General features: G+C 45.6%; 1 protein-coding gene across 1 annotated transcript in view; it reads right to left on the bottom strand.

Annotated features, from left to right (window-relative positions):
• The window catches only part of TRDMT1 (tRNA aspartic acid methyltransferase 1), a 542,866-nt gene extending 530,244 nt beyond the window's left edge, over positions 1-12,622 (bottom strand). The window contains exon 1 of the mRNA XM_069648351.1: positions 12,480-12,622. Within this exon, the coding sequence (XP_069504452.1) occupies positions 12,480-12,552 (73 nt within the window). The 5' untranslated portion in view covers positions 12,553-12,622. The remainder of the gene's footprint in view (positions 1-12,479) is intronic.
• Positions 12,623-13,001: the final 379 nt, after the last annotated feature.

Here is a 13,001-nt window from a genome sequence, read left to right as displayed (position 1 = left end):
GTGGGCCTTATGCACGTGTGCACAAAGCTTCACAGATCCTGATGATCCAACAGTTGAAGTCTGCGCCGTGGATATCCCGCACAAGCGTGCGCACGCCTTCCCTTCACGGCACCCATTGGGTGCACGTGCACTCGGACTGCAACATTTTGGGGCCAGGTTCACTAGTCCATGCCCCCTCCCCTTTTTCGCACAGTTCCAGGACCTTTTGCCTGGGGAACTCTTCCCAGCGTTTGCGGGGAGGCGAGCGCACTCACTACACTGATCCTGATGGCCGCAGCTGCCGCCATGAAATGCTCCTTGGAGTTCTTTCTCTTTAGCTGGGGACAGCTTGGAGGGACAGTGCAGGCCACGTTGTGGTTCGCTGCTCTGCTGTGGGTAACCCTCAGAGCAGGACCCACCAGACCAGAGGCAGCAGCAGCGACGTCTGGGGTGGACGGTGCGGGTATGCTGTAGGCCAATCCTCATTGCCAGTGAAAAGAAGCAAGTCCACACTCCAGGTAAATGATGATGTGACTTTATTGTGAAGACATACAGCAGAAAAACCCCAGCACATCCACCAGCACCTTGATCTCCAACAAACTCCTGCACTGAAACATAACATTCTATCTGCGCTTGGGATGGCCACATTCCATCATCCAGTTCCACATTCTTATGTAAGGAGCACATTACAACAGAACCCATGGCAGAATACAATGTACTGTGTAAGTATGAAATATGTACATATATGTTATGCAACAAAACAGAGTTGTCATATTTTTAAATGTTATCAAACCAGTGATATCAGTGGTGTCATTAGTGACGCCATCAGTGATGTAATTGGTGGTCATGGCAAGGAGGCCAAAAGAAAACCGATTGGTGCATTGTACAGAGGCCATGTCCGAAAGCACTGCCCACTGGTGATGGCCAAAGGCCATACCTCGGGGGGCCAAAACAATGCTATTGGTGCAACATGTGTAGTGGCCAAGACTGAAGGCCATCGCCATCGCCAATGGCTAGTGGGCCCCAAAGAAACCTATTGGTGCAACATGTACAATGTCAGCGGCCAAAAACCATGGCTAGTGGGCCCCCAAAAAAACATTTAGCTGCAACATGTGCAGAGGACACAGCCAAAGGCCTTGGCCACTAGTCAGGACCGTAGCCCATAGCTAGTGGCCCCCAAAGAAATCTATAGGTGCAATAAGTAATCTCTGATATCATCAAGTTGGTTATATGCTGCGTAACAGGGAGCAAGAAATAAAGGTGGCTGAATTGTCGGCCAAATTTCAACGGTTTTGTTGCGTTACATTTTCACCTTAAAGTATCTTTCACTAAGGTTTTGTTGCAACGTATTGTTCATATTAACTGTTTTAAAACGAAACGTTTTTTCATTGAATTTCAAAGGTTTTGTTGCTATGCATTTTTCACATTAAAGCCTTAACTCTCTCAACTAATGTTTTTTCGCTGATTATATATATGTCATTTAGGTGTCTCAGTAAGGTGAAGAATTGGCTACCCCCTTGCCCTTTATCTCTGGTTTATGCTATTGAGCAGTGCTTCTTTGTCCCAATCATATATATGTTTCCTATCAACTACTCATCTCTATGTGTTGTGTACCCCCGGGTCCCTCACGTTCACTAATGCATTAATTGTTTGCTGTTCTGTGAACTGAATACTTAAGCTGGACATAATCAACATGACAAGAGGGCAGCCGGTGCACTGGTTGCCTGCCCAGACAATGGATTTTTTTCTGGGCTATGACATCCTATGTTCTGCACGTGTAAATCGCTCACTCAGCTGCTTGCCAGACACTGATCCTGGGCCTCCGGCATTGTCAATGGGTAAGCTCCTTTCATCGGAGCACACAAAGATTGAAGGTAACGTTGTGTGGCTGTAAGCGCACCTCCAACTGTACCCGGGCCGCCTGTGGTAAATGGGTACTCCATTATTGGAGCATGGAAAAGAAAAGGCCTCCTGCCAAGTGATGATCTAAGGGCCTAATGGTGGTGGACTTGAACGTGCTCCATGTGGGAGCCAGATGAAAAGTAAAGTGCTCCAGGCCAGCAAACATCCTCCCTACAATAACTGAAGTGTGACTAACATGGAGGGCGCAGCTCAGTGGGAGTGTCTGTGCACCCTCCAACACCAGCAGGGTGTAACCAACAGCCCCTGCTTTCGGGGAGAGGAAAGGTATGCACCCTTTGCTATGGGCACCTTCCTGCCCATGCTCCTGCCTGGGGGAGAGGAATAAACATCAAGTGGCCCGGGTGACAACCTGCCACTTGTGTGTGCTGTCTACTGTGGCACTGCAATGCCAACTACTCCTGCCTGGGGGAGCTGAACAAAGAAGTAGCCCTAACACCCTGCCCCAAGTGTCACCCTGCCACTGGTGGGTGCCCTCTGCTAATGGCAGCTTCCTGCCCACACTCCTGCATGGGGGAGAGAACTATAAAATTGGCCTCATCGCCCTGACACTGGTGTGCACCCTGCCGGGCTCGTCGTCCATGGACCAGGCCGATGTGGCCCTGGGTACGATTCCTGCCACCCCCGAACTGGGACATCACCTGTCCCATCAACAAGCAGTGACTCCTGCCTGGGGGAGGACAAAAAGTGGCCCAGACACCCTGACATCTGTGTCCGGCCATCCAACGTCTCGCAGCCCTCAAACCCACCGCCCAGAGGAAGTGCTATGAGCCAGCGGCGGTTGCAACTCTGTGCGCTCCTGTCCCACTACAGTGAAGAGACACTCCTGCCTGGGAAGCAGAGGCGAGGAAAAGCGGAGTGAGTAACATGCTGACAACCCCCAACCTGTCGACATCATGTGGTGCAGCTTGGACGCCCTGCTATCCGCTTCTCGCTGCCTGCCCCTACATCAAGGGACTAAGCTGAGGTGGCCCCTGGTGCCCCCAGGTTCAGCTTTACCAGCCTTTGAACTGTAACATCAACGGACCTGGACCCATGGAAATTACTTTCCTGAACGGACATTGGAGCAAAGTGATCTGGTCTCCTGCAATCCTGCAAGTGCTCGGAGAAGATGCAGTAAACATGTGTTTATATGCTATGAGCATGCATGTTTGTGATGTGCTTAAAATGGTCCCAGTGAAACCGATGTGAAGCTGTGCTCCCGTAGTTTGGAGGCATGCTCCAAATGGTGCCAGCAGCTAGCAACGCTGTCATTCGGTGGTGGAAGTTCCACTGGCCCCGGGTTAATAAAGCGTTTTCTAACATGTGGTCGATCTGCCAACATTCCACCGGCGGTTCACCAACCGCAAATATCACCTGCTGGTTATGTTTAGAGTGTGTTGATATCTGTTGCATGTCTATAGCGATGTGAGCCCCATGTGTGTAGCAGTGGCATATCCTATTTGTTGTTCTGAAGTAGCCCAAATAATGTTGTTCTGTAACGGGAGAGGGAATCATTTATGCTTCAGTAACATTTGTTTGTTAAGAAAAAGGAGGAGTGTGGTTTGTGACCCTCCCAAGTGTGTTGCCCCTTTAGGGGAATGTGTCCCTCCAATGTGTATTGACCTTTTAACGTGGGCCATGACTGTGCCATGGCCCAAGCTAATAAAATGAGCTCCTGCAGGCACGTACATCAGAACGGCTGCAGACTCCCAAAGAGGAATGACTAAGTCTGTCTCTCATCTAGGCGTTCAGGCCCACACTGTGTGAGCACGGGCCTGCAGGCCATGATGCCGTGGCGCCCTCATGCCAGCAAGGTGGCAAGGGTGTGCATGGTCAAGAGTATGGCCCGCCCTGCCCCCACTAAAGACTGGGTGTCCCCCGAAAACCCCTGAGGCACTGAGCCTCCAAGGTGCTGATGACCGTAGCACTCCTGGGGCCTGCTGATTGCCCATAGCAGGCCTATACCTGCCTAACCTCTGGGATTAGAACGGAGACTAAGGGTTGTTATGCTCTTCTCCAGGGAAGAGCATGGAGTCTCTGGCTTTCTGGCCGTTCAGGACACCACTTTACAAATTAACCGTAAATGAGCAGTAAATATTCCTTCTGCATTAGGCATATTGCTGCCTCAGCGCGAACACCATGCAAAAATGTGTGTTTCTTCAATCTGGCTCATGGCGCTGAACGACTGTCCCTGAAAATCCAGTGGTCTCGTAGTCAATTTATATAAACACGGCTGAGTGCAGAAAATTGTGCATGAAGTTACATTCCCTTTTTAATGCAAGGCATTGTGAAGTCTGGTGAGGAAGAAAACAAAAGTTGACTCATTTACCAGGTTTTCCTGTTTCTATTGCAATTGTTAGTCGTGTTTTATTTGTTTAATATGTGGGCGTGGCCAGTGGGTGGCACTGGGGTGACGTAATTCTCCGTGTTTTTATTTATGATATGATAGGTTATTTATAATGTGCTGAAGACCCAGAGGTTTCTAAGCGCGGACCCAGGCATCAAACCTCTGTGTTGTCTTGCTTCCAAGGCAAGCACGTTGCCCCTGAGCTAACCTCCCGAGACACTGTAGGCAGGTATGAGCAGGCCCCATATAACAGGATTGGGGGAGTGTTTGGCCGAGTGTTTGGCAGTGAATATTGTGCAGCAAGCCCCTCTTCTTTCGCTTTGGCAGAGAGCTCCAGTCTGTTTACTCTGCCTATTGTGTGAGGAGGAGGAGCAGTTTCTTCAAAACACTCGCCACAAGCGGAGCGTGGCAGAGTGTTTGGCAGAGTGTTCGGTCCAAGTGGAGTGCTTTACTCCTATGCCGGCGGATCATCAGCCAATAAGGTCCCAGCCCAAAGGATTGTTGGGCGAGGCAGCCGGGATCAGAAAGGTACCGACCAGCTTGTACAGAAGAGAGCCGTATCGGGGAAGGCAGAGAAAATAGCCAGCATGTCTACACAAGCCACAATGCTTCAAACGAATGCACTGTTGGCCGCCGACCCAGAAAACAGCATTAAACAAAGTTCGCCGAGGACATTACAGGAGGTGAGCAAACAGGGAGCTACTCGCCTGTTTTCTGTTAATGTCGTGATTGGTGCGTGCACTGCAGCATATATGGACAGAATGCAGGTGGAGGACACTATTGCTCCGCACACGCCGCCTGCACAAGTCGAAAACATATTCGAAACCATTGATTTAAATGAGCACAGTGGGGAAGTTTTAATGAATAACAGTAACGTGAGGGAGGGGGAAGTGTGCCTGCAGTCCAAAGAAGCCCTCCACCCTAGAAGCAAAAAAATTGAAATGCTCAAGGAATATACAGTCCGCTGAACACTGAGGAGTACATCTCCCCGGAAGTGCCCTGTGTGGAACCTAAAGTTATCTCAGACTGTCCATTGACACTTTGTAAAGATTCTCCTGCAGCAATGAACAGCACACTGGCCCCAGTGATTGCCTTGGGGATACCACCTCTGCTAATGGAATCACAGAGAGAAGCTCTCTGGTGGCCCAGTAGAGGGGGGTCGCAGGTGGCAGGATTGCCTGCAGAAAACCGCGATGACAGCGAGCGGCCTGGCCAAGATAGGGACAACACCCCAGCGAAACCAATACGTTTTTGGACAGCAACTGGAAAGAAACGTTTGGAAAACAACAGGGTTAACATGGACTGAAGCCTCTGATGGTAATTGCATTTCGTACCAGGACGCAATGCCGTCAAGTAAGAAAAGTATCACTAACAAAGGAAATCAAATACATGAAATTTCAGACCTATTGCTACCAATTGCTACTAGAGGGTGCCTCCTTGGCTGAGAGAGTAGGTGGCTTCTCTACAAAGAATAACATTGCAGAACCTTCGACAGCAAGCTCCTTGATGAGTGTGGTAAAAAGTACAACCAGCCAAATCCAGAACCATCATCAGCAAATGCATGATGAGGCGAGGATGCTTGCTGATTTGTTCCCACCATCAAATGGGAGAAATTCATGGGGGAGCCACAAAAGAGGAAGAACTGCTTCCCACGAAGAACTCATAGTGGTTGAAGAAGTAGCAGAGGTGATTAATCACTCAGCCTCTACACAAACTAATAATGTCAAGATAAACAAGTTCTGGGAGAGACCCGGGAGGCCACAGATTTTTCAACAATTACAACTGTACCATCTATAATGGCCCTGTTTATGAAATTGTACGAGCAGATGGGGGATCAGTTAACAGTCCAAACCACCATGTTTGCAATGTTACACTCTAAGATGGTGTTTGTCGGAGGATTTGTTACTGGAATCCAGAATGGTATGGACAACAGTACAGCAAAGGTTGCTGCTCTGCTGCCTACTATCTTGGATCCAGTGATTAAGGAAAAGCAAAATCGGCGAGCGTCTAGAATTTTAGATCAGCCTGACCCGCAATCTTCCAGCACCCTGACACCTAACCAGCCATTACCTGTGGAGCCTTGCCCTAGTGCGATGTACATTTTGGGAGGGGTAGTTAGAACACCAGATTCGGCCTGCGACAATGTGATCTAGTAGTGTCGGTAGCACTTTGGTGGCCCCCTCGGCCGATCCATGACAAAGAAAGCCAGAGAAAGAAGGGATTACCCCAAAAAAGGACCCAACGAGCAAGCTGTGGCAGTGGAAACTGGTCCGAAAAGTTTGGAACAGTTATGGCCAGTCTTCACAAACACGAAAACAAAACAAAAAGTAAATATGAACAGAACAACAGCTAAGGACAAAATTGGTCAAAAAGAGAGGGAAGTACAAGCAAGGTCCCAGGGAAAGATGACACAGTCCTTGCAGAAAACTAAGAATTTGAGACTAGCCCCAAAACAGAGAGCAAATGGAACTTGTACATTTATTAAAAACATCACTGTACCAAGAAAGGAAACTCAATTTAGAGTTGTGGGTAAGGACCAATCTCAACTGGAAAAAGCTATGGTATCAAAATTAAAAAAGCCTCAGTTATCAATGGTAGAAGAGCCATTAGAACAGGAGGAGGAACAAGATGAAAGCGCATCAACAGACTTCATGGACTTATCAGCATATTCAATCTCTGATCAAAGCACGGATGATGAAAACACCCAATTGGCATCTGGGATGTTCACCGAGGAATCAGACAACGGTCCCTCAAAAGGGCCCTCAGAATTAAACAAAAAGCCTGAATTGGACAAAACGCCAGTAGGTCCGACCCGATTTAAAACTACAAGCTCACGAGTGACCCAAATAACAAGCAACTCAGCAGAGCCTCCAACTCAATTGAAGGACTCTTGTGTAAGCTAGCAGGCAGAAGAGATAACACTGCGGGCGATTCATAGCACCGTTTCTCGGAGAGACAAGATTGTTTTATCCTCAGGTTTAATCGGAGCAGTATCTGAATGTGAAAGTGAACAAGATGCGATACCGGAGGTACATCATATTAGGAGAGGACTGGGAAATCTAAGCAAAGCCTTGCCAGACAATACGTCTAAACCGACCCTAAAGGAACCTTCAGAAAAAAGTAAGACGAAGTCAGAGGGGAATCAGGAACGAGCACCAAGGCAAAGTGTTATACAGGATGAATTGCCCTTGATCTCTTATGAACTCGAGGAAAAATCCTCTTTAGAGAGAGAAGAAATCTATGTAATCTCTCTGTTGAAATTACCACAACCAATACTAAGAACAAGCCGGGGAAGGAACGATAAAGGTGACCGACCGACAAAAGATCATGAGGATAGAATTGATCAGTCAGGCTCCTCTAGACGGCCCAACATCAACTACCAGGATGGACTACTGCTAGAGAGAATGATACCAACAGAGGATAGTTTGATCAAACAGGGAAATGTAATCAGACTATTTCACCATGTCCCAAGTTTAAGACTTTTGACATCAGATGATTTGGTCATAGCGGAATTTATTGATGAACTAAGAACATAGAGTAACCATTTACCCAACTGCACTGCTTATTACTCAACTTCTAAAGGAGGAAGTGAGTCATCTAAGACCCTTGGGGTTCGACTTAATCAAACAAAGATTTGTAACAAGAAATTCTAAAATTACAACACCCAAATTGAGAGGGAACCATCAACATCCCCCTACCCTGAGGAAAGGTCATCAAAACGGGAGACGAATTCCGAAACTTCTAAAGGAGGAAGTGAGTCATCTAAGACCCTTGGGGTTCGACTTAATCAAACAAAGATTTGTAACAAGAAATTCTAAAATTACAACACCCAAATTGAGAGGGAACCATCAACATCCCCCTACCCTGAGGAAAGGTCATCAAAACGGGAGACGAATTCCGAAAAGGACTGTACCCCGCTTGAATACCATGAGAGATGAGCGAAGTACTACTATTGGAAGGAGGATAAAAGGGTTGAGAATGAAGGAACGGAAGAAAACTGGAAGTGGCTGATGGGTTTAGTGGCAGAAAAAATCCAAATGGCATAGAGCCACCAACCTAGAGGAACCAAATCCCCCAGAGTGGCTAGTTGGAATACCAGGGGCTTTTCCCATTTGTTTGTTAGAGGTGATACTAAAATCTAGGAGCATGACATAATATGTCTTCATGAGACAAGGTTGAGGAAACCACCAATTATGGATGGATACTCAAGTTTACCTGAACCCAGCTATTAAAGGCCTGAAGGGCAGACCTATGTCTGGTAGCGATCAATTACAATTTACACTAGTGGAAGAACTAACTCCTAACCCACTTATTCAAATACTTGTGGGAAAGATAAGTGTAGACTCTATTAAGAACGAGACAATATTGGCCCTCATCAACCTTTACTGGAACCCAGCTAGCATGTATAGTCGAAACTTCCCAGATCAGTTGGCAGATCTGATTGACAGTTGCAGAACCAAATGGCGAGATCCTTGATTTATTTTGTGTTGCAGCCTAAATTGCATTTGCCTGGATAAAAATGAGGAATATACCAGTATTGACCACTTAATAACAACACCCGCTCAAAGTAGGGGATTAATTTGGATGAAGACCTTAGCCCAGAGAGAGCTGATGATCTTAAATGACAGTATTCGTGGGGCTGTACCAGGGAAAAACACATGTAAAAGAACTAACGGGGGGGGGTTTCAAATCCTCGATTACATTTGCATTTCAAGGAACATGGAATCAGTAGTAGATAACATGATAGTGGTGCCTATGTTGGCCAGCGATAACAACCTACTAATTTTGACCTGGATTCCTGTTACTCAATCTGACGGTGAAGTGTATTTGAAACATCTGGAAGTCACCCAGGGGAGGAACAGACTGAAAATTACAGCGCACAATATTGCAGGTCTAATAGATCAATTGAAATCAACAATAACACAGTGTGAACAAAAAGGGGGAGTCCATAGACTAGACAATTTAGAACTTTTCAGCACATTCGAATTGAAGAAGGGGGGGTGAATCGACCTTATATGGGCAACTGTCACGTTTACGATCAAATGGTAGCCAACAAAAAAGATCATGAAACAGAAAATTATAAGGCTCAAAAAAGAAGACTCATCCCAGGCATGGGCATTAATTTACAAGGCCCGACAAAAACACCGGAAAAGGCTGAAAGTACATAAGAAAGCCCTTTTGCGAAAAGACGCTGAAGAGATGCTAAACAAAATCAAGCTGTGCAATACGGCCGAGATGTGGGCAATAATCAATCGGTTAGATACCCCCCAAGATGCCTTAACACTGAACCCCATACCGGCACAAGCCTGGGTAGCCCACTTTGACAATTCTTTTTATCAAGAACAAGGGATCCCCTCTAGCAATTTTGTCAGAGGAGGGGAGCGGGATTGTGTTGACATACATCCAGCCTCCATCTTCGAGATAATTAAAAGCTTGAGTAGTTCATGAGCTCCGGGGCCTGATGGCCTGATCAACGCTATGTTGAAGCATAACATGACTCAATGGGCTACATTTTTATCTATCTTGTTTGAACACATTGTTAAATCACAAGGGATTCCAATTTCATGGAAATCATCGATTATTATCACGATCTATAAGAAAGGAGCCAGGTCCGACCTGAGCAACTACCGACCTATCGCATTGCTGGACGTCCCGGGAAGATTTTTGCTGCATTGATCTTAAAGACTCTGGTCAATTGGACAATAATATCCAGTCATAGGGACGTTTGGCAAGCCTGGTTTGTGAAGAGAATAGGAACCGCACTGAACATCCTTATTATAAATCTACTGAAGTCTTGAGTTGGCAGGAACAAAGAGAAGAAGATCTACCTAGTGTTTGTCGACCTAACGCAGTCTTTTGACACCACCACACGTCCAAAATTGCGGAAAAAGCTAGACCAATGGGGCTGCCCAAAAAACTTGTTGGCACGAATAAAAGACCTCTTCTCAGAGATAACGATAAAAGTAAGATTGAACACCTTGGGTCTTTTAACAAAGGAAATATGTACGAACAAAGGATTGAAGAAAGTTTGCCCGTTGGCACCAGAGCTGTTTAACCTGTTTATTTCCGATATTGAACTAGCTTTTAAGGACACTAGATGTTTTCCACCGAGATTAGCAGAGACTGTGGCGCTAAGACTCCTGTACGCTGATGACGTGGTACTAGTGGATCAGACTCCAGTGGGCCTGCAGAGACAATTGGAGGCACTGCAGGTCTACATTGAGTCAAACGGTCTTCTCATTAATCCAATTAAATCTAGGATTATGCCCCTGGGAGATCATAACGGACGAGGAAAGAAATAAAACATGGAATGGCACCTTCTGGGAGAGAAAATCCCAATAGTGAAGTCCTTTACTTACCTGGGAATCTGTTTGAACACTAGCAAAAGCGACATCCCCAGACTAGAATCTTTGAAAAGGAAAGCACAGAGTTTGGCTGGACAGGGGAAAATACTCCTCAAAAGATATTGTGGATTTTCAATGATCCCCTTGATCTCGTTCCATAGGTTGAAAGTGATGCCCATTTTGACCTATAGAGCAGAAACCTCATTTACTTTCGAAGCTGAAAATTGGCCAAAAATCTAAGGGATTTTTTGGAAGAAAGTACTTAATCTACCAAAGTGTACTCCAATACAGGCGATTTGTATGGCAATGGGACTTAGTTCATTAAAAGTGATAGTGTGCTGGAAACCCCTCACCCATTTCAGGAAGTGCATAGAAAGAATAGCCAAAGGGTGGATTCGTAACTTTAAAAAAGGCTCTAAAGGAAAGGTCAAAGATCACTCTGATTGAATGGGAAATGATTTGCAAAGCCATACTATCTAACCTGGGTGAATGTGAGCAAAGCCTGCTCTCAAGACCCAAAAAACTGTACATGAAGGATTGGATAGTTATGCGAGATCAAAGTACAAACTCTATGGGAAACCATTTAAGGAACCAATAAATTTAAACACTTTGCCTAAATACTTGTAACTCTTTCCGAACTGGTTCTTTAGAGACCAGTTCTTGAGCTTCCACTTAAATTTATTTCCCACTAGAGAAATATTAAGGCTGAGGAAATCTGAAGGGGGAACAGTGACATGTAGATTATGTCAATCAGACCTCTCAATCGAAACCTTGAAACATCTGGTAATGACCTGCCCAGCCACAAATGAGCTGAGAATGAAACTTATGTCTGAGGTGACTACTAATTATGGCCGTAGATCAGTGGATGAATGGTGAAGAATTCTTTTGGCCGGAGAGAAGGTCCCTATAACGCTAGCACTGGTCACATTTCTTATCATGATCTTTAAGAGGATTGGAGCCATACCTCTCACACTTTTGGCAGGTGTCACCCGCCACTTAGGCAGCTCTCTCACCCGCCAAGCTCCCTACACACCTATAGGAATCAAAAGGCTTTCACGCGCCAAATGCAAAATCGGGTGTTTTCACCCAGCCAAGGGTCATGAAAGGTTGAAAGCTATGATTGCAGCTACTAACATACATTCATTCGTTGCTGATGGACGGCACAAGGGATTTTCTTTTATCTGTTTTATTTTTTACTGGAAATGACTGAATGGCTAAAGGTTGTCTATTATGTGTAACTATGTATAGCCAATAAAATAAATAAATAAAAACATAGGGGTGAGACAGTTATGGGACAGTAAAAAAAGAGCTCAGTGCTGGATAAAGATAGTTGTCAGAGTTGGTTGTGGCTGCTAGTTTGTGTCATGCATAAAATGTCTCATTGGATGTTTATCTAAAACTGCAATTGTTGTCATCTTCTCTGGGAAATGTAGTTTGTTCAGATGTTTTTGTTTATGTTCTACTAAAGGAAACAGCGAGCGTAATACACGCCCCCAATCTTGACATAGAATCCAGGACAACAAATCCCAGGATGCAAAGAAAAAAAAGAGGTCTGGCAAAGCCCCTAGGGATGTAATCGGGCAGGTTGGCGTGCATGCGAGCTAGGAAAAAACAAAACATATTTACAATGATACAAAAACTAATGGGGTCGTAGTGAATCATCTTTGGGCCATATACATCATTTGCAATTCGGTAAAATCTTTCAATCAATCCGCCAAAAACCAATACAGTGGCTAATTGTTTAACAGATGTTTTCAAAAATAAATAAGTAAACGAGTTGTGATAATTCCAACATGGCCGTCGTCACCAGTAAAATAGCTACCGATGTGTCTTTCTTTTATATCTATGCTACAAAACAAACGTCACTGTGAGTAAGCGCCAGATTGTCTTTTTTGTAAAGGTTTTACCTCTTAGGGCGCAATGCATCCCCCCGATACCGCTGTACAGCTCAAGCACACGCAGGGGTTCCATTGCCGTCATTAAAAATATTACACTACGCTGCACAGAGATATGCGTCTGAAGACGCGGCCATTTAAGAGTCAGGCAGAGCGTCCATGCTGCCTTGTGTAGGGATGGGATGGGCGGGTCTCAGATTGACGCCAAGCCTGACTGAAACATGGCCGTCTCTTTTTGAGTGTGACTCACCCCGTGTGGAGTCAATGTCAGATTTTGGGACATGCGATCCCCCTTTTATTCAGTTTTCACTGAACACAGGCTTCTCTGCACGAAGGTTACATGCTAGCTATTTCGTAGTTCCCTACAGTCGGCACTGCGCACGATTTCTGATTATGTTATTATTTATGTAAGACTATTACATTATTCCGAGTCTTTTCTTGGAATTTTTGATGATAGAATGTGGGTATAGCCACTAATATTGTTTTAACTACAGGTGATCCAACAACCTTAATACGAACTCATAGCTATGCTCA

The sequence above is a fragment of the Ambystoma mexicanum genome, chromosome 2q, assembly GCF_040938575.1.
Source record: "Ambystoma mexicanum isolate Mex_15411 chromosome 2q, UKY_AmexF1_1, whole genome shotgun sequence".
Taxonomy (NCBI): Eukaryota; Metazoa; Chordata; class Amphibia; order Caudata; family Ambystomatidae; genus Ambystoma; species Ambystoma mexicanum.
This window is presented reverse-complemented; position numbering and strand designations above follow the sequence as displayed.